The 18,225-nt window shown below is 37.6% G+C and overlaps 1 protein-coding gene across 2 annotated transcripts in view; it reads left to right on the top strand.

The window, feature by feature from the left end:
• The window catches only part of MAP3K2 (mitogen-activated protein kinase kinase kinase 2), a 101,997-nt gene extending 91,513 nt beyond the window's left edge, over positions 1 to 10,484 (top strand). For both annotated transcript variants that reach the window (XM_019469448.2, XM_053910011.1), the window contains one exon: positions 1,125 to 10,484. In XM_019469448.2, coding sequence (XP_019324993.1) covers positions 1,125 to 1,350 — 226 coding nt within the window. In that variant the 3' untranslated portion in view covers positions 1,351 to 10,484. The remainder of the gene's footprint in view (positions 1 to 1,124) is intronic.
• Positions 10,485 to 18,225: the final 7,741 nt, after the last annotated feature.

Below are 18,225 nucleotides of genomic sequence, written 5' to 3'. Positions count from 1 at the left end.
TTAAAAATCAGATGTCAGGATTACAAGGATTACTATCATTTTCATTTTGCTTTTTTTTTTTTTTAATGTTTATTTATTTTTGAAGGAGAGAGAGACAGAGTGTGAGCGGGGGAGGGGCAGAGAGAGAGAGTGGGAGACACAGAATCTGAAGCAGGCTCCAGGCTCTGGGCTGTCAGCACAGAGCCCAATGCGGGGGCCAGACTCACAAGCTATGAGATCATGACCTGAGCTGAAGCTGGACGCCCAACTGACTGAGCCACCCAGGTGCCCCTTCATTTTGCTTCTTTGTGGCTTAATAATTAAACAAAAGGAGTTTTTGAACCTGTTTTCCTTTCTTTAGACAGGATTTCATCTAAAGCAGATTTCAGCATTAGAAAACTATCTTCATTTTATTTCCCTGAAGATCTTTGAAAGTTATTAACCTTTTTTGCTAGTATCTTGTAATTCAGTTAATCTTTAGTTTTTTAATAATTTTAAGTGAGAACATAAAATGGTTATTTTCTATTTCTCACTGAGAAAAGTGTTTAATAGATTAATCATTTTAGGCACCTAAAGGCAAATAGTTTCTTTTTTTTTTATTCTTTTTATTTTTATTAAAAAGATTTTTTTTAATGTATGTTTATTTTTGAGAGACAGAGCACAAGTGAGGGAGGGGCAGAGAGAGAGGGAGGCATGGAATCCAAAACAGGCTCCAGGCTCTGAGCTGTCAGCACAGAGTCTGATGTGGTGCTCAAACTCATGAACTGTGAGATCATGACCTGAAGTCCAGCGCTTAACCAACTGAGCCACCCAGGTGCCCCAAGGCAAACAGAATTTCTAATGTTTGTGTCCTTTGTAAGACAAAAGTAATATTTAATAATCAGGTTAGAGAATTATATAATATCAAGCAAAAATTATAAAATTAATAATGTTCTCTGCCTAACCATTTGAATTAGCCCTTATTGTGGTTTATTTTCATTGATTTTACCTTTAAATTTTAGTTTTATATAATCATAATCCTTCAGTGAAACTTTAAACTTGAAGTCAAGTTGTATTTAAATGTATATGGACTTCAGTCCTGTTTCTCGTGTCATTAAGTGACTTTCCTTCATGGTGATACTGTTTGTGTAATTTTTTTTTTCTAGGAGTGTGGGCTGTACTGTGGTGGAAATGCTAACTGAAAAGCCTCCTTGGGCAGAATTTGAAGCTATGGCTGCCATCTTTAAAATTGCCACTCAGCCAACAAACCCAAAGCTGCCACCTCATGTCTCAGACTATACTCGAGATTTCCTCAAACGGATCTTTATAGAGGCCAAACTGAGACCTTCAGCTGATGAACTATTAAGGCACATGTTTGTGCATTATCACTAGCAGCCGGTACCTCTACTGTGCCTCTACCCAGCTCCCATCAATTCATTCACCTTCTCTCTGACTGCACTTTTCTTTTTTATAAAAAAGAGAGATGGGGAGAAAAAGACAAGAGGGAAAGTATTTCTCTTGATTCTTGGTTAAGTTTGTTTAATAATAGTAACCTAAATTTTTTATATTTAATCTTTTTTTTCCCTTTCAAGAACTTGAAACTCCTTTTTTTTTTTTTTAATTTTTTATAATGTACTGATGTGGTTCAGAGAGATAAAAGCACTTTAGTACATAGTCACTCTTTTTAGTACAAACAAATCATTTAAAATACCTAAAGATTGTAGAGTCTTTCCCTGCGTCACTGACCGATTGATTTGTGGTGATTGGGAAGACATGAAAAACAAGGAGAAGAAAATGATGTATGATTTGTAGTTTTTAGTGATAGTATTTAAAATAGATCCTCATTTTTGGGGTTGAGCCCTAAACTTGAGTTTAGGGTAGGTACTCAACTTAAAGAATATAGGTTCCTTCTTATATCTGTATTCTTTAGATCCTAACCTCTGTCTACCAAGCTTTTTGCTCAGTAGGAATCTCGATAGAAAATATGAATCTCTAAGAGGTATGTTTATTTGTTAATTCTAACCAGTATAATAAGCAAATACACTATAATAGATCCATGTTACTGGAATCTGTAAACCTTGAGGGATAGCTTTCTGCTTAAAAAAAAAAACAAAAAAACAAAAAAAAACAAAAACAAAAAAAACCGGTACTATTTTAGTTTAAAGCAGATATGGGAAGTCAGTGAGCAAATCCAAATTAAACGGCAAAAAAAGATTGCTCTATATCAGCATGCGAGCGGATGAAACCACATTTGCCAGTCAAAAGAAATAAGGAAAAGAAGAACTAAATATTGTTTAGTATATTTGCAACTGTGTTCTTTATCAGAGGTAGATAGTCCCAAAATTAAGGGAAAAAAGAAATAATCAAAATCATGTATACTGTATTTCCCTGTTTCTAGCTCCTGATTCCCCATGGATAACATTCTTTGGGAACTAAGAATTTAACTTGGAGTATCATGTGTTACAGCTAGTGTCATGAGATAAAATCCTTGTTCTTGGGATCACAGAATACTAAAGCACCAAAAAATAGTTACCATGTAAAATAGTGGTTCCCACGTGTCAGATGAGGTTACTTTTGCTTTGCATTTGGCAGTGCCCAGAGATGATTTTTCCTGTCACAACTAGAAGGATGTTAGTGGCATCTGGTGTCCCAAAGCCAGGGACGCTGCCAAACAAACTACACTGTACAATACAAGTACAGCAACCCTGTTCCCCAAGTAAAGAACTATCCTGCCCAAAATGTTAAAAGTGCTGAAGTTGAGAACCCGGATGCAAAGACCAGCCCCAGTTATAAACTGAAAACAGCCATTTGCAGAGCAGGGTCCTTGCAAAAAGTAAATTTCAGAGAGAAGGTGATGCGCAGTGCATGATGAGGGTTTTACAAGAGCAGATACCACTACTTTAAGTCAAGGGTGAGCAATCTCAACAAACATCAGATAGCAATTCTTTCCTTACCAGCTGCATATTACACCAAAACCAGTACCTTCCATTGTAGAAACAAAATGAATTTAAACACAGAACCTGTTAAACCCTGTATGTATTCTTTCCTCAAAAGTCAGTTCATAATTGTGAGAAAAGCAAAGCATATCAGAAAAGAGTATTAACTATTTTATGGGAAGGTTTAAGGTATTTCTAGTACAGCGTATCCCCTAAGAGCAAGGGCATCCAGTGGAAAGAGGCAGCTGGGAAACTCCCACTAGCTCTAATGGACTTATGCTACTGAAAAATATCAATAACATCAGTAATTTGGCTACTTGCGATTTTTTCAGCATATTAAAGCAAGTGCTAAGTGCTTTATTTTTAAAGGTTAGAAAATAGTCTTTCTGGAGGCCCTAAATGTGTTGCCTTTTATAGGGTTCATAAGGAGCTCTGGTATTTTATTTTCTGCTTAAAGGTATGCTCTTCTAGGGACTCTTTTAAATTACTTTGTTTCTGAAGATAGGTAGATCTTGGTTTCCTATATCAAGGTCCTATCTGGCCTTTTCTGTAGGAATATTTGAAATACCACTAGCTAGGCTGAGAAAAAAGTCAAAGCACAAATATGCTTGTCAAAGTTTCTCCCATACCCTCATAATCAAAGGAAGCAGCTTACAAAGAAGAATATGAATTAGTGGCCCTTCCCCTGGAAAATCAACTGCCAAATCTTGTGCTATAAACATAGTAACCAAGGATGTGGATCTATTATAATTTCTTTATCTTTTATGAGTGAAGGCATCTCTTCTGCTTGAGCAAGATGGTATCTGGACCAGTGGGCTTTTCCTTCATTCCTTTGTCTTGTGTAGTCTTGATTTCCTTTGGGCTCATTTTTGGTCTGTCAGGGTAACCAGCAGTGTAGAATATGAGACAGATGCTCTTTAGAGAGAAATCTTGGGGGACTGTGAAACCCAAAGCAAAATCATTTGCTTTCTTCAGTCTCTTTTTTCTTCTCTAAGTGCCATAGAAAATAAATTCACCTGAAAAGAATTACTGCTTTAACACTGCTGCAGAAGACCTTTGTTTTATAAGGAAAATGTGGGAAAGTATCGTTCTTTATGTAAAGACTTTAAAATAGACTAATAGTTTACAGAATTGCTATATAAAATGTGATGTGAATTTATTTCAAACAAGTTGTAAAGGTACCAAAACCACAATAAAAGTTAATATATTATACAAAAACTACTAGAACAAAAAAGCTTGAAGTGGGATGAGGTGTGAAAGACCAGAAGTAAATTAAAAAAAAAAAAAAAAAAAATTTAAAAGAACCTCGCCCCCCCCCCCCCATTAGGGGCAGTTAAATATAACACTCCAATTTTTTCTTTCTAATAATGGTATGGATCAACAAATGAAATTTGAACTTTTAAAGATGACTCAATGTATTTTGTTTTTTAAATGCACAACTGATTCTTCTATACTGTAATATTTCTTTGCTGAGGCTGGAAAATGGCCAGACTGCTGACTTTGTGCCTTTAAAATGTGTTCTGCTTTGATAGTGGCAGACTTTTTGGTGCTGGAGAAGATTCACTAGCAGTCTTATATGTGCTTTTCAGGAAATACCTTTCTACGTAGGCCTTGAGAGATTCAAAATGGCATGACTTAGGCTTGGACCAAATACAAGATCTTTTACATTGCAAACAAACTGTACTGAATAAAAGGGTTAAAAAACATCACAATGACTAATGGAAATTTTGATGGTAATTCTTTAAAATGTATTTAAAAGTATACAGACTTTGAAATTTTCAGTATGAATATCTTGAAAATTTTTCAATTTTTCTCATTTATAAAACATGTTTCTAACTTGAAAATGCCTTAGAAAGTTCTCAAAGGCAGTCAACCTTACATAATTTCTATGAGATTGGAATGTTAATGCATAGACAGAAATATAAAAGAAAATGAAAACTTGAATTGGCTTTCACATGAGGGAGGCTTTATTTTATTACCAATAGAAAGTACATGAAGAAGGTGGAATTATTTCGTTAATAGCTCTCTGCTGCTTTAGCTTTTATATATGTCAGGTGTGGTCTGTAGTACTTCTGAGATGGAATTGTTATAAGATATGTGAAGACACTAAGAAAATCAAATCTGAATAGTTTATAGGGATGACCAAGCTTGGGTGCAAAAGCCAAGATGTTCGTCAGATGCAGATTGACCCACAGAAGAGCTCTGTGCCAATGGTTTCATTTGGGGTCTAGAGACCAGTAGCTGGATACACAGTCACCTGGTGTCAATCAAATATAGGAATCTATCAATTTCTTTTAAAGAGGGTGAGTCTTTTTCACTTGCTTATTCAATAATTGTGGTTTATTATGTCAGGTACTAGATTAACTTATCCCTTAAGTAGGTCACAGTCTAGGAGGAAACATGGGCAAATGGATTCTTATTTTATGGCATACCCTAACTCTGAAAGTTTAGCACTGATTTTTTAAAATTCTTTTTTCTTTAAATGTTTACTTATTTATTTTGAGAGAGAGGGAGTGGGAGAGGGGCAAAGAGAGGAGAGAGCAAGCTTCCCAAGCGGGCTCCGCACTGTCAGTGCGTAGCCCATCGTGGGGCTGGAACTCACAAACTATGAGATCACGGCCTGAGTTGAAATCGAATCGGAAATCAAGAGTTGGACACTTTACCAGTTAACCTACCCAGGTGCCCCCAGCAGTGATGTTTTAAAATGCTGTTGTTTTTTATGAAATGAGGGGAAAGCAATTTTGGGTAATCTGGCTGTTACAAACTAAAATGTCATTAACAGAGATTAAAAGTATCCCCAAATTGGAGGGACCCTCTGGGGTCAGGCGGCCTCTTTCTCAGAACTCCCTCTTATATAAAAGTTCAGTACCTACTCAATTCCCGTGATGAGGGGCATAAATTCCATAGGTTTTTTTCCCTGCTTTTTCTTTCAAAGAGAAAATAATTTTTTTTTTTTTAGTCTAAACTATTAAAATGCCCAAAACATTTGATAGAAATTGAATCCTGTCAACAGTGTTACATATGCCAGGATCAGGACAGTGTCTTGAGACCTCATTATTTTATATTAAGTTTGGCCTTTTTACAGATGTAATGTTCGTATTTATTTGAATTTTAAGATTGATTAACTGTTAACGAAAAGCAATTTAATTGTTCATTTTTGGTAGTGCCTTTTTCTCTGTATGCCTTAATTTTATTTTATATCAATAATAATTCAAGTTACCCACCGAAATGAAGGTTTTTCCAAAATCAGTAGGCTTCAAGAGTTCATTTGGCCTTGGGACTGTATATTGACCCTTAAATCTTTCTTAATGCCTGCTTCCTCCTACCCTTTTCTACCTCTTTTTATTTTACATATATATATGTACATATTTTACATCTATATATGTTAGAAGAGAAACATTAGCGTTAGTCTATGATAGACAAAGTGCAGTCTCCACTAGACCTGAATGCCTACGATAAGGATAGAAAGAGGTATTCTAATTCTAAAGAGACATAGCAGATTTTTTTGCAGGTTGGTAACTTGACTGTCAGTCACATTGGCACTGTCCAAATTCTTTGTATATCATGGTTCAATGATGATTTTCATAGCAGGGCTAGAATGGTTAATTTTGCCCTAAAGAGGTGATTTAAATGGTTTACAAATGTTAAGGCAATGAGACTTAGGGCAATGCGCAAGGAATCCAGGGATAGCAGTTCTGATCCTTACTTTTAATTAACATTTTGACTAAAAACTCTTACTTTTCTGTGAAGAGAGAGACTGTGTGTGTGTGTGTGTGTGTGTGTGTGTGTGTGTGTGTGTGTCTGTGTGTGTGTCTGTGTGCACGTGGGAGTTGGGGCAGGGCTGGGAAGGAGGGAAAGGTATGAATGTTCAACTAGATTAGTCTCCGTTCTTAGAAGAACTGAAAAGTGTATGACCTACTGATGTGGGTGAGTGTAATTGTCTTCAGGTAGGAACGCCAGCATATTTTCCACAAGTAGCTAGTACAAGTGATTGTTTAATAAAGATATTTATTGTAAATTGCCAAGCTTTTGGTTGGTAAAAGTAGATTAAAATTGAATTTGTGTGTGTGTATAATAGCTTATATATAATTCTGAAATAGAAAATAATTGATTTTGCATAGTTCTTCATGAGCTCTTTGGAATAGAAATTCTTCCAGACATTATGAAAACAAGCTTCCTTAGCTTACCAAGTATTCAAAAGGAAATTGTCTTATACCTCTTTTTGGTTGGCTGAGAAGGCGTGCTGTGAAGCCACTGTTCCTACTTCATAGTTGCTTTAGCTTTGCTTTGACTTCTGCCATGGTCTGGACGGTATGCCATAGTAGAGGTGGAAAGTATCAGGGCCAACCATCTCTCCATACTCACCTGTCAGAGCTGTAGATGGTGATGAGCTCTCAGGGGAGTCTAGAGAATCTTCTCTTGGTGATAGAGCAGACATGGTTCAGTCTCAGAAAGTTGAGGGAGGAGTCATAGCTAGAGTAAAGAAAAGAATACATTTTTATTTGTTGCCTGTATACAGTCTCATGTAAGTCTTCGTATTTTTCATAATTATGCATTTTAATTGATAGTAGTATGATACTTTAGTTTATAATGGCAAAGGCATCTAGTCAGTGAGTACTGTTATTCCCTATGCCTGATGACTCCTTGTTTGTATTCACAATCTGTATTATCAGAATCACTTTAAACCAAAGCTTTTATATTCCCTGCACACATAGCCAAAATGATGATCACTGTTACTTCTGCCCACCTGTAAGCTAATAGTATAATTGTGATAAAGCAGGTACTTGTAGAATTTGTATCTCAATCTATCCTTCAAGTAAAAAGACAGGTGCTCAGTATTTGCATTTAGACATACAGAACTTACTTCAACTATTATGGAACTATATAAACATTACAAACTTGAGCTTGTACATGTGCCAATCTTATTGTCATTTGACCATAGATGCATATACGTATACGTTGACATGTGATGCCTCAGGTTGGTGGCATACTTTCTTCCTTGTGTCTTAACATTTATGAACTTGTGTTTGACTTGAGGGGCTTTTAAGAAAGCTGTGAAGAAAAGTAGGTTATGGGCTGACGTCTGCTTTGTGCCATAGACATTTTGGAACATAAGGAAGAGCCTGCTCTTCAGTATACGTGCAGAATTCGTCCCCAGATAAGGATTTCTTAATCCCTTTATGCCAGTTGAGAATGGTAAAGTTTGTGACTAAACTGAAAAGCACTTTTGTGTTCCTTTATATTTTTTTAGAATTAAAAAAAAAGAAAAGAAAACATGTAACTAGTGGTGATTTTAGCGTATGTATTACTTGGAGGGGAGAGAGAAGTAACAGAGTCCCATCTTAAGCTCTATTAGATACTTAGGCTCCAAAATGGATTTGACATATTCTAATTTTTCCAAAGACTTTTCCACCTGGAATAGGAAGAGAGAGCTAGTGGAAACATTTGAGCTGGAAAGGCTTATGGGCAAAGGAAAGTGGGCCAAACCCTTGCAATATACCCTGTTCAAGTGCAAGTACAGTGTCTACAGATAAGAATACTTCTTTAAAAACAAACAGTTGTTTGTAATACAATCTTAATTAGTAAGTAAAAGGTTTACATTTTTTCTATTGCTATTGGTTTTAAAATTTGCTAGCCTGCATTCTGAAATATTATAAGAGTTAATACCAAAAATACTTTTAATGTCTGACATCTCTTACATTTCACATGGTTCTTTTTATTCAAGTATCATTGTAAATAAAAGTAAACTTGGATAAATTTGAGAATAAACTTTTAATTGTTGCAAACTATGATTATCAATTTGTAAATTTACCCTTTGACCTAATGTACATTTTTTAATGTAGCCATTAAATTGTCTATATTTAATCTATTAGTTGATCTCTGTAAACGTTTTTAATCTCAGTTGAATGCTGGGCAGTTTATAATTATGTACAAAGGTGTTTTTTTCCTATCAAAGTTGACTTTTGCACATTTTTGGAAATGTTTAATTTGTACACTGATTTACTACTCTGACCAATAATTGTTGATGGGTGTATGAGTATCATGAATGCGTGCATTGAACTACTGTCTGTGTCTTTATGTTTTAACTTCTTTCAAGATGTAGCCATCAGTAACTGCACTGCTATTACTGACTTAAATGGACTTTCTTGCTTTTACAAAGTATACTTATCTATGGTTCTATCTTTGTTGGAGAACTCAGGAGTTCAACATCGCTTTCTGATTTTATATGTATTCTAAAATCATGACTAAGTTGAAAGTATGCTTGTAACTCTGTGTATCAGGGGATGTGTGTGTGGAGATGTCTTTTTCTGTCTGTAGGCACATGTATATATCCCAGTAATTTCTTATTTTCATTTTATTTCTACATTTTTATGAACTTGTTTTATATGCGTACTGTTTAGTTAGAATAATTAAATATATATAAAAGCTTTCTGAGAGATTATTTACTATATGAATATATTTTCAGCTGGCTGATCAAAAATATTTTTTTAATTTTGTTTTTAACCATTTAAAATGTATTTGTATTTCCAGAATTGGATGCAAATTTACTTAGATATCAATTAAAATACTCTTGCAAGGAAGGGAATTGAATTCTCCTGTGAGAATTCTGTGAAATGCAAATTAAGAGGAAAACTAGGTTTTAAAGCAGTAGCAAGAACACTGTCCACAAAATGGCCTTTGAATCCTCAAAGCTATGAAAAAATGTGAGAAACTAAATTGTCTTGAAGAGATGTCAAGATTTTTTATAGCTGCAGTTGCTGTTGGCCTGTCCTGTTGTTTTTGGGTATTTTCCTATATTCTACCCTAAAGATTTAAACTTTTAGTTTTTCTCTTACTGGGCAAAATCAGACCGCATTTATAAAACAGTACATTGACATATTGTGATCCTCTGTAATTGACTATAAATTGGTTTAGAAAAGTTTGAACATACATTGTTGTGTCTTTAGTGTACTGTGTATTTTAAGTAACTGGCAGAAAAAGAATTGGAAATTAAATTTCCAATCTGACAATGTTATTGTACTTAAGGAAAGCCTTGTTTTTAATATGCGGTACCACGTAAAAATTATTTGTATTAGGAATAAAGTCCACTGTTGAAGTTGAATGTCACTAAACGTATTATGTTACAAGGAGCCGGTATGATTAGAAAAACCTACCAGAAGCCAGATACAGTGTGGTATGTGCCACATTTCATGCACATTTTGACTTTGTGTTGTTCATTCGAAATTGTGCTTGTAAAAATGTATAAAATTTCTGAGTTTTACAATTTTTATGTACTTATTTTTTCTTGCTGGTAAATAGCTTTTTTTTTTAAATCTAATGTGAAAGGAAACCATGTTTATATTTTGTTAGTGATCAATGACTTTGTTTATATGGAAATTTGTATATTGTTGGCTCACATCTTTGTTTAGATTTCTTGTGCATGAAGGCCTGCAATAATTAGCACAATGAAAATTGCTTTTTCTTACATGTTCATTTTTTTGAAAGATTGTGGTGCAAAGGCTTACTCTGAGTAACCTTCTGGACTTTGGAATGAATATAAATGAATGGCACTTTGAGTGTTAATAAAGCTGATATTTATTTCCACTGTGATTGATTGTCCAGATCTGTTCTTGACACAGTGTGTTCTCAATTGTCCCTCCTTTGCCTGAGTTGATCACTCTCTAGGACACCAACCACAGACTGACCTGGAAAACATTGCAATTAATCTTCCCCTGGATAGATCTGTAATGTCCTACCTAACATGCTCTGGCATGTCTTTTAATGGACACTTCAATTCTCGAAATCAGAAATTAACAGTGATTAAAAACAAAAACAAAGCTTACTACCAGAGTGTAAGGAATGGACACTCCCACAGTACTAAAGATCATTTACATTAATACCTTCATATAGAGGCAACTTAGTGATGCAAGTCAAAAACCTCAGAATCTTGTATATCCTCTCACCCAGCAATTTTCTAAGAATTAATCCTGTGGAAATGGTTGCAGATGGGCCAAGATTTGTCTATAAAAGCCCAAAACTGAGGCTTTACATGTCCCAACAATAGAGGCTATTGTAACAAAGTATCACAGAGTGGGTGACTTATAACAGATGTATTGTCTCAGCTCTGGAGGCTAGAAGCCTGGAATCAGGGTGTCAGCAGGACCGTTCTCCCTCTGAAACCTGTAGGGGAATCTTTCCTTGCTTCTCCCTAGCTTCTGGTAGCCCCAGGCATTCCTTGGCTATGGCAACGTAACTAGTATCTTCATGTGATGTCCTCCCTGGGTGTATGTATGTTTCCCTCTTTTAGAAGGACACTGGTCCTGTTGGTTTAGGGTCCACCCTAATGACCTTATTTTAACTTGACTACCTTTTGTAAAGATCTGTTTCTGTATAAGGTCACATTTGGAGGTACTGGAGATTAGGACTTCAACATATCTTTTTGTTGGGCGGGGGCAGGGGGTGTGGATGCAAACCCGTTATAGTCTGCCCTGTGGCCCCTAAAAATGTATACCTGCCCCACATGCAAAATACATCCAGCCAATCCCAACATCCCCCAAAGTCTTCATCATTCTAGCATCACCTCTAAGCCCAGCATTTCATCTAAACACCACCAACTCAAATCTCATCATCTAAATCACCCGGATCAGTTATGGAGAAGACCCCAGGTAAGGGTTCATGCTGGAGCAAGATTCCCTTCCATGTGTGAACCTCTCTGAAACCAGACTAGTGATCTGCTTTCAGAGCACAATGGTGGCACAGGCAGAGGAGGGACATCGCCATTCCAGAAGAGAGAGGTCAAAAGGGAAAAGGGGACATGGGTCCCAAGCAAGTATGAAACCTAGCAGAGCAAGTTCCACTAGATTTTAAGACTGGAGAATAATCGTCGCTATCTCCGTGCTCTGTCCTGAGGAGCCCAGTGGCTGGTGACACTGCCACCTCACAACCAATGAGGTGGTCCATAGACTCAGATTTGCACCCTGGGCCTGCCCGTTCTGGGGGCCCTCTACGCTGCCCTCCAGTCATTCTTCCCTCTTTCTTTCTGCTTCACAATTCTTTCTTCAACTTATCTTTTTCTCTCACGTTTTACTATTAGCAGCAAGGAGAAACCAGGACACACCTTCGACCTTTTCATCCAACTTCATTCATAGTTTCCAAGTTCTATTTTCTACCCAACAGAACACAATCCAGCCAAATCCTCTGCCACTTTATAGCAGGGATCACCTTTCCTATAATTTCCAATAACATAATCCTCATTTCCCTCTGAGCCTCACTAGAGTCACATGTAATGTCTATGTTTCTATCAACAATCTCTTCAAGGCATTCTAGTTTTTTTCTATACTGCATCTCAAGATTCCCCCATTCTCTACCCATTACCTAATTCTAAAGCTACCCCCATATTTTTGTTAAAAAAATTTAATTGGAGTATAGTTGACAAAATATATTTTTTTTAAATTAAAAAAATTTTAAAGTAGGCTCCATGCCCAATGTGAGGCTTGAACTCACAACTCTGAGATCAAGAGTCACATGCTCTACCAACCAAGCCAGCGAGGCACCCCGACATAATATATTTATATTAGTTTCAGGTGTACAACATAGTGATTCAACAATTCTGTACATTACAAAATGCTCACATGATAAGCGTAGTTACCATCTGTCAACATACAAAGTTATTACGATGTTGACTGTATTCCCTATTGACTTTTCATCCTTGTGGCTTATTTATTTTATAAGTGGAAATTTGTACCTCTTAATGCCCTTCACTATGTTGCCCCCCACCCCCCCGGCTTTGGCAATCACTAGTTTGTTCTTTGCATTTATGAGTCTGTTTCTATTTTGGTTGGTTCAATTGTTTTGTTTTTTAGACTCTGCATATAAGTAAAATAAGGGATTTGTCTTTTTCTGTCTGACTTATTTCACTTAGCACAACACCCTCCAGGTCCCATATTTGGGTTATTTATTACAGCAGCACCCCATTTCCCTTTAGCAAAATCTGTATTAGGGTCCTCCAGAGAGACAAAACTGTTTTGCTGTCTGGAGGCAGAATTCCTTTTTCCTTGGGAAACCTGTCTTTGCTCTTGGGGTCTTCGACTGAATGGATGCAGCCCACCTGTGTTATTGAGGATATTCTGCTTTACTTAAAGTCTACTGCTTGTAAATGTTAATTATACCTAAAAAATACCTTAGTAGCAACATCTAGGCTGGTGTTTGACCGAACAACTGGACACCATAACCCAGCCAAGTTGACACGCATAATGAACCATCACAGATATTGAGCAGATAAACTAGTATATTCATACGATGGAACTCTCCACCATGTATTACTGACTGAAAGAAAGCAAGTTACATGAGATATATAGTATGATCCCACTTTTCACTTAAAAACAGAAAAAATATCGGGAGGATATATATGTTACTCAAGTGGTGGGTGAGTTATGAGTGGTTATTATTTTTGCTTCCACATAATTTTTTAAACTTTTATGATAAATGTAGGTGTTTTTGCCTATTACCAAATATTTTCCCCCAGCTTTATTGAGATATAATTTACATACAACATTGTGTAAGTTTGAGGTATACAATCTGTTGACTTGATACACTTATATATTGCAATATGATTACACCACAGCAGTATCTATCATGTCACATGATTTCTATTCTTTTGTGTGTGGTGAGAACATTAAGATCTAATGTCTAGCAACTTTTAAGCATATAATACAGTATTATCAACTATAATTGCCATCTTACACATTAACTCCCTAGAACTTACTTATCTCTAGCTGAAAATTTTACTCCTTGACCAACACCTCCCCATTTCCTCTACCCTTCAGTCCCTGGTAACCACCGCTCTACTCTGTTTCTATGAGTTCAGAATTTTTTTTTTTTTTTTTTTTTAGATTTTACTTATAAGTGATACCATACAGTATTTGTCTTTCTCTGTCTGACTTACTTCACTTAGCATAATGCCCTCAAAGTCCATCCATATTATTGCAAATGTGAGGATTTCCCTTTTTCTCATGACTGAATATTTCATTTTGTATATATATGCACCACATCTTCTTCATTTATACATTGCCAGACGCTTAGGTTGTTTCCATATCTTGGCTACAGTGAATACTGCTGCAATGAACATGGGAGTGCAGATACTTCTTTGAGACCCTGTTTTCATTTCCTTAGGATGGATACCCAGAAGTGAGATTCCTGGATCATATGGGAGTTCTATTTTTAATTTTTGAGGAACCTCCATACTGTTTTAATACTGGCAGTACCAATTTATAGTCCCACCAACAGTACACCAGCGTTCCCTTTTCTCCACGTTTGCCAACATCTGTTGTCCCTTTTTTTTTAAAGTTTATTTATTTTGAGAGCGGGGTAGGGGCAGAGAGAGAGGGAGAGATAGAATCCTAAGCAGGCTCCATGCTGTCAGTGCTGAGCCTGATTCAAGGCTCCATCGCATGAACCATGATATTGTGACATGAGCCAATATCAAGAGTCAGACGCTTAACCAACTGAGCCACCCAGGCGCCCTAACATCTGTTATATCTTATAGTGTTCGAACAGGTGTGGAGGTGATAGCTCATTGTGGTTTTGATTTGTATTTCCCTGATGATTAGTGATGTTGAGCATCTTTTCATGTGTCTGTTGGCCACTTGTATGTCTTCTTTGGAAAAATACTCAGTTCGTCTGCCCATTTTTATTTATTTATTTTTTAATGTTTATTTCTGAGAGAGAGAGAGAGAGAGAGAGAGAGAGAGAGAGAGCGCGAGCAGCCAGACAGAACATGAGCAGGGAAGGCCAGAGAAAGAGGGAGACACAGAATCTGAAGCAGGCTCCAGGCTCCGAGCTGTCAGCACAGAGCCCAACGTAGGGCTGGAACTCAAAAACCACAAGATCATGACTTGAGCTGAAGTTGGACGCTTAACCGACTTAACACACCACCCAGGTGCTCCTCGACTGCCCATTTTTAAATTGGATTATTTATTTTTGAGCTATTGAGTTCTTTATATTTTTTGGAATATTAACCCTTTATCAGATAAATAGTTTGAAATTATTTTCTCCCATTTTGTAAGTTGCCTTTTCATTTGGTTATTTCTTTTGCCATGCAGAAACTTTTTAGTTTATTGTAGTCCCACTTATTTCTTTTTGCTTTTGTTACTTGTGCTTTTGGTGTCACATCCAAAAAATTGTTGCCAAGAGCAATGTCAAGGAGTTTTCCCTCTATGTTTTCTTTTAGGAGTTATAAGGTCTCAGATTTTACATTTAAGTCTTTAATTCACTTAGAGCTGATTTTTATGAGTAGTGTTCCTCTGCACGTGGTTATCCAGTTTCCCCAACACCATTTCTTGGAGAGATTAAGCTTCCCCCATTGAATATTTTTGTCAAATATTAGTTCACAAAATATTTTCTTAATTATGAAAATGTTAGATTGGCCATTCTTCCCCATCACCTCCTTCAGTAAAATTAAGCAGGTTTGGCAGTAAGAGCTTTTAAAAAGTCCATATGTTTAACCCAATATTTCTATTTCTCTGAATTTGACTTAGGAAAACAATCCCAGATAGAGTTAAAGATTTATATCTGATGATGTTCATTACAGGACTATTTATATAATAGGATAAATTGTAACTACTCTAATGCTCCCAAATTAGGGTTTCGTTAAATAAATCATGATAAAGAGATAACATGAAAAATTAAATAGTCATTAAACATTCATTCTAACAAAGGGTGAAAAGGCTTAGTTTTTAGGAGGATATACAATCATATGTCCATGTAACATCTTCATAGTATAAAAACACCTACTCATAGAAAAAAAATGCCTGGAAGAAAATAAACCAAAATGTAAATAGCTACGAGTGGCACTGTATATGATTTAAATAGCTTTCACTATGCTTTTCCTTTTTTTCAAGATTTTTACATGGCATGTAGTACTGTAATCAGATGAAAACTAGAGAAGCAGAAAATCCAGTGTAGGGTGTGGTTCCTCCACTTCTTGAGTGAAACTCTTTTTTTTTTTTTTTTTTTTTTTAAATTTTTTTTTTCAACGTTTTTTATTTATTTTTGGGACAGAGAGAGACAGAGCATGAACGGGGGAGGGGCAGAGAGAGAGGGAGACACAGAATCGGAAACAGGCTCCAGGCTCCGAGCCATCAGCCCAGAGCCTGACGCGGGGCTCGAACTCACGGACCGCGAGATCGTGACCTGGTTGAAGTCGGACGCTTAACCGACTGCGCCACCCAGGCGCCCCTTGAGTGAAACTCTTTTAGAGCAGGGACCAAAAAAATCTTCAATTTACTGAAAGCCATTTAGCTGAGAACTGATCTCTCCATTACAAATCCGGTGGCTGAATCTCAGTCTTCAATTTGCTCAACTGATTGGCAGCGTCTAACACAGCTGATCACTTGCTCCACCTTGAAATGCCATGAAACGAAAGCAGGACTTCCAGGACTCCCCATTTCCCTACTTCTCTGAGCGCTCCTTGATTGGCATTGCCCTGGTTCTCTACCTTCCAGCCTCTTCGCTGTGAAATGTTCCTAGAGCTTTTCTTTACCTACATTCATTCCCTAGGCAGCCACAATCAGTTCTATAGCTTCAGTACCGTATGCTGGCAATTCCCCAACTTCTGTTTCTAGGTCCCTGAACTTCAGGCTTACATCCAACTGCCTTCAATTGTCTATTAGAACACTGCCATAGACTGAATTGTGTTCTCCTTAAAATCTGTATGTCGCAGCCCTAACTGCTAATGTGAACTGTATTCAGAGAACCTGTAGGGAAGTGATAAAATTAAATGAAGTCATACACGTGGGGCTCTAATCTGGAAAAGCTGTTGTTCTTATGTGAAGAGGAAGAGGCATCAGAGTTTTTGCCCTTCCCTCAACCCCACGGTGAGGTCACAGTGAGAAAGGAGGAAGGTGGTAATCTGCAAGCCAGGAAGAGAGCAGAACTATGATCTTGGACTGCCAACCTCCAGAATTGTGAGAAAATAAATTTCTGTTGTTTAAGTCACACAGCCTGGGGTATTTTATTATGGCACTCAAACAGACACATTCAATATGTCCAAACCCCTCCCCTCCCTTCAAACCTGTACCTTCTTTCTTCTGAGAGAGCGGGGGTGGGGGAGTGGGGTGGAGAGAGGAGCAAAGGGAAACAGAGAATCTGTCCACCCCACCCCCCCCTTTCAAACATGTACCTTCTTTCTTCTGAGAGCGGGGGTGGGGGAGTGGGGTGGAGAGAGGAGCAAAGGGAAACAGAGAATCCTAAGTAGGCTTCATGCTCAGCGCAGAGCCCCACGGGGCTTGATCCCATGACCCTGGGACCATGACCTGAGCCGAAATCAAAAGTCACTCAACTGACTGAGCCATCCAGCCACTCCAAACCTGTACCTTCTTTAAGGTTCCTCAATTTTGAAGTTGCTGCAGCCAAAAATCTTGGAGTTATCCTTTACTCCTCTGTCACTTTCAATACCCAGTCTGTCAGCAAATCCTGCTCTATCTTCAAAATACATTCAGACTGGAACAACTGTTTCTCATCTTTATCCCCACCACCCTAGTAAAGCCAGCAATTTCTCAAATGGAGTGCTGCAGTCATTGCCCTTGACCTCGTAAAGGCTATCTTCAACACAGCAGCTAGTGTAGACTGACTTTTTAATATTAAATCAGATTGTCATTTCTCTGCTCAAAACTCTCCAGTAGTTTCCTATTTTGTAATAAAATCTGTAAGTTTTTGCAATGGCCTATAAGGCTCTATATCAGTGGTTCTCATCTTGTGGATGACAAGACTGCTGTGCCCCTAGAGTTTTACCATTCAATAGGTCTGGGGTGGGGCCGGATACTTTGCATCTGTGCCTTTCTCATCAGTTTGAACCAATTTCCGTCTGACGGCGATGCAGCCAGGGGACCCCACTTTGAGAACCACTACCTACATGTACAGTAGTGGGTCCTCTCTCCTTCTTCCAGCCACACTACTCCCCTCTCGTCTTCCTGTTAGACGCCAAACTTGTGTGGCCGAGTCCTAGGCTCGGACTGCTCCTCTCTTGGAGGACAGCGTCTGGCTTTTCCAGATCTTTTGCTCAAGTAATGACACTTCAGAGGGGCATTGGCGGGGGGGTCTCTCTGTTTGGAATGGCGCTGTTACTCTGGGCCCTGTTTTATTTCTTCTTAGAGTACAGAACGCCGTATGCGTTTACTGCCCACATCCCTGTCAGAATTTAGGACCTTTACTTTGTTCACTATCCTACCCCAAGACTAAAACAGTGGCTGGACGCTTTATGCGCCTGGACGCATAAACATGCTCAATAAATATTTCATTGACTGACTACAGGAAAGAACGGCTGGGGAAAAAGGGCCTGCAACACGGGAACACA

This window comes from Panthera pardus, unplaced genomic scaffold (assembly GCF_024362965.1).
Source record: "Panthera pardus isolate Hobbes unplaced genomic scaffold, ASM2436296v1 HiC_scaffold_10, whole genome shotgun sequence".
Taxonomy (NCBI): Eukaryota; Metazoa; Chordata; class Mammalia; order Carnivora; family Felidae; genus Panthera; species Panthera pardus.
The sequence above is the reverse complement of the archived record's forward strand: the minus strand, read 5'-3'. Positions and strand labels throughout refer to the sequence as shown.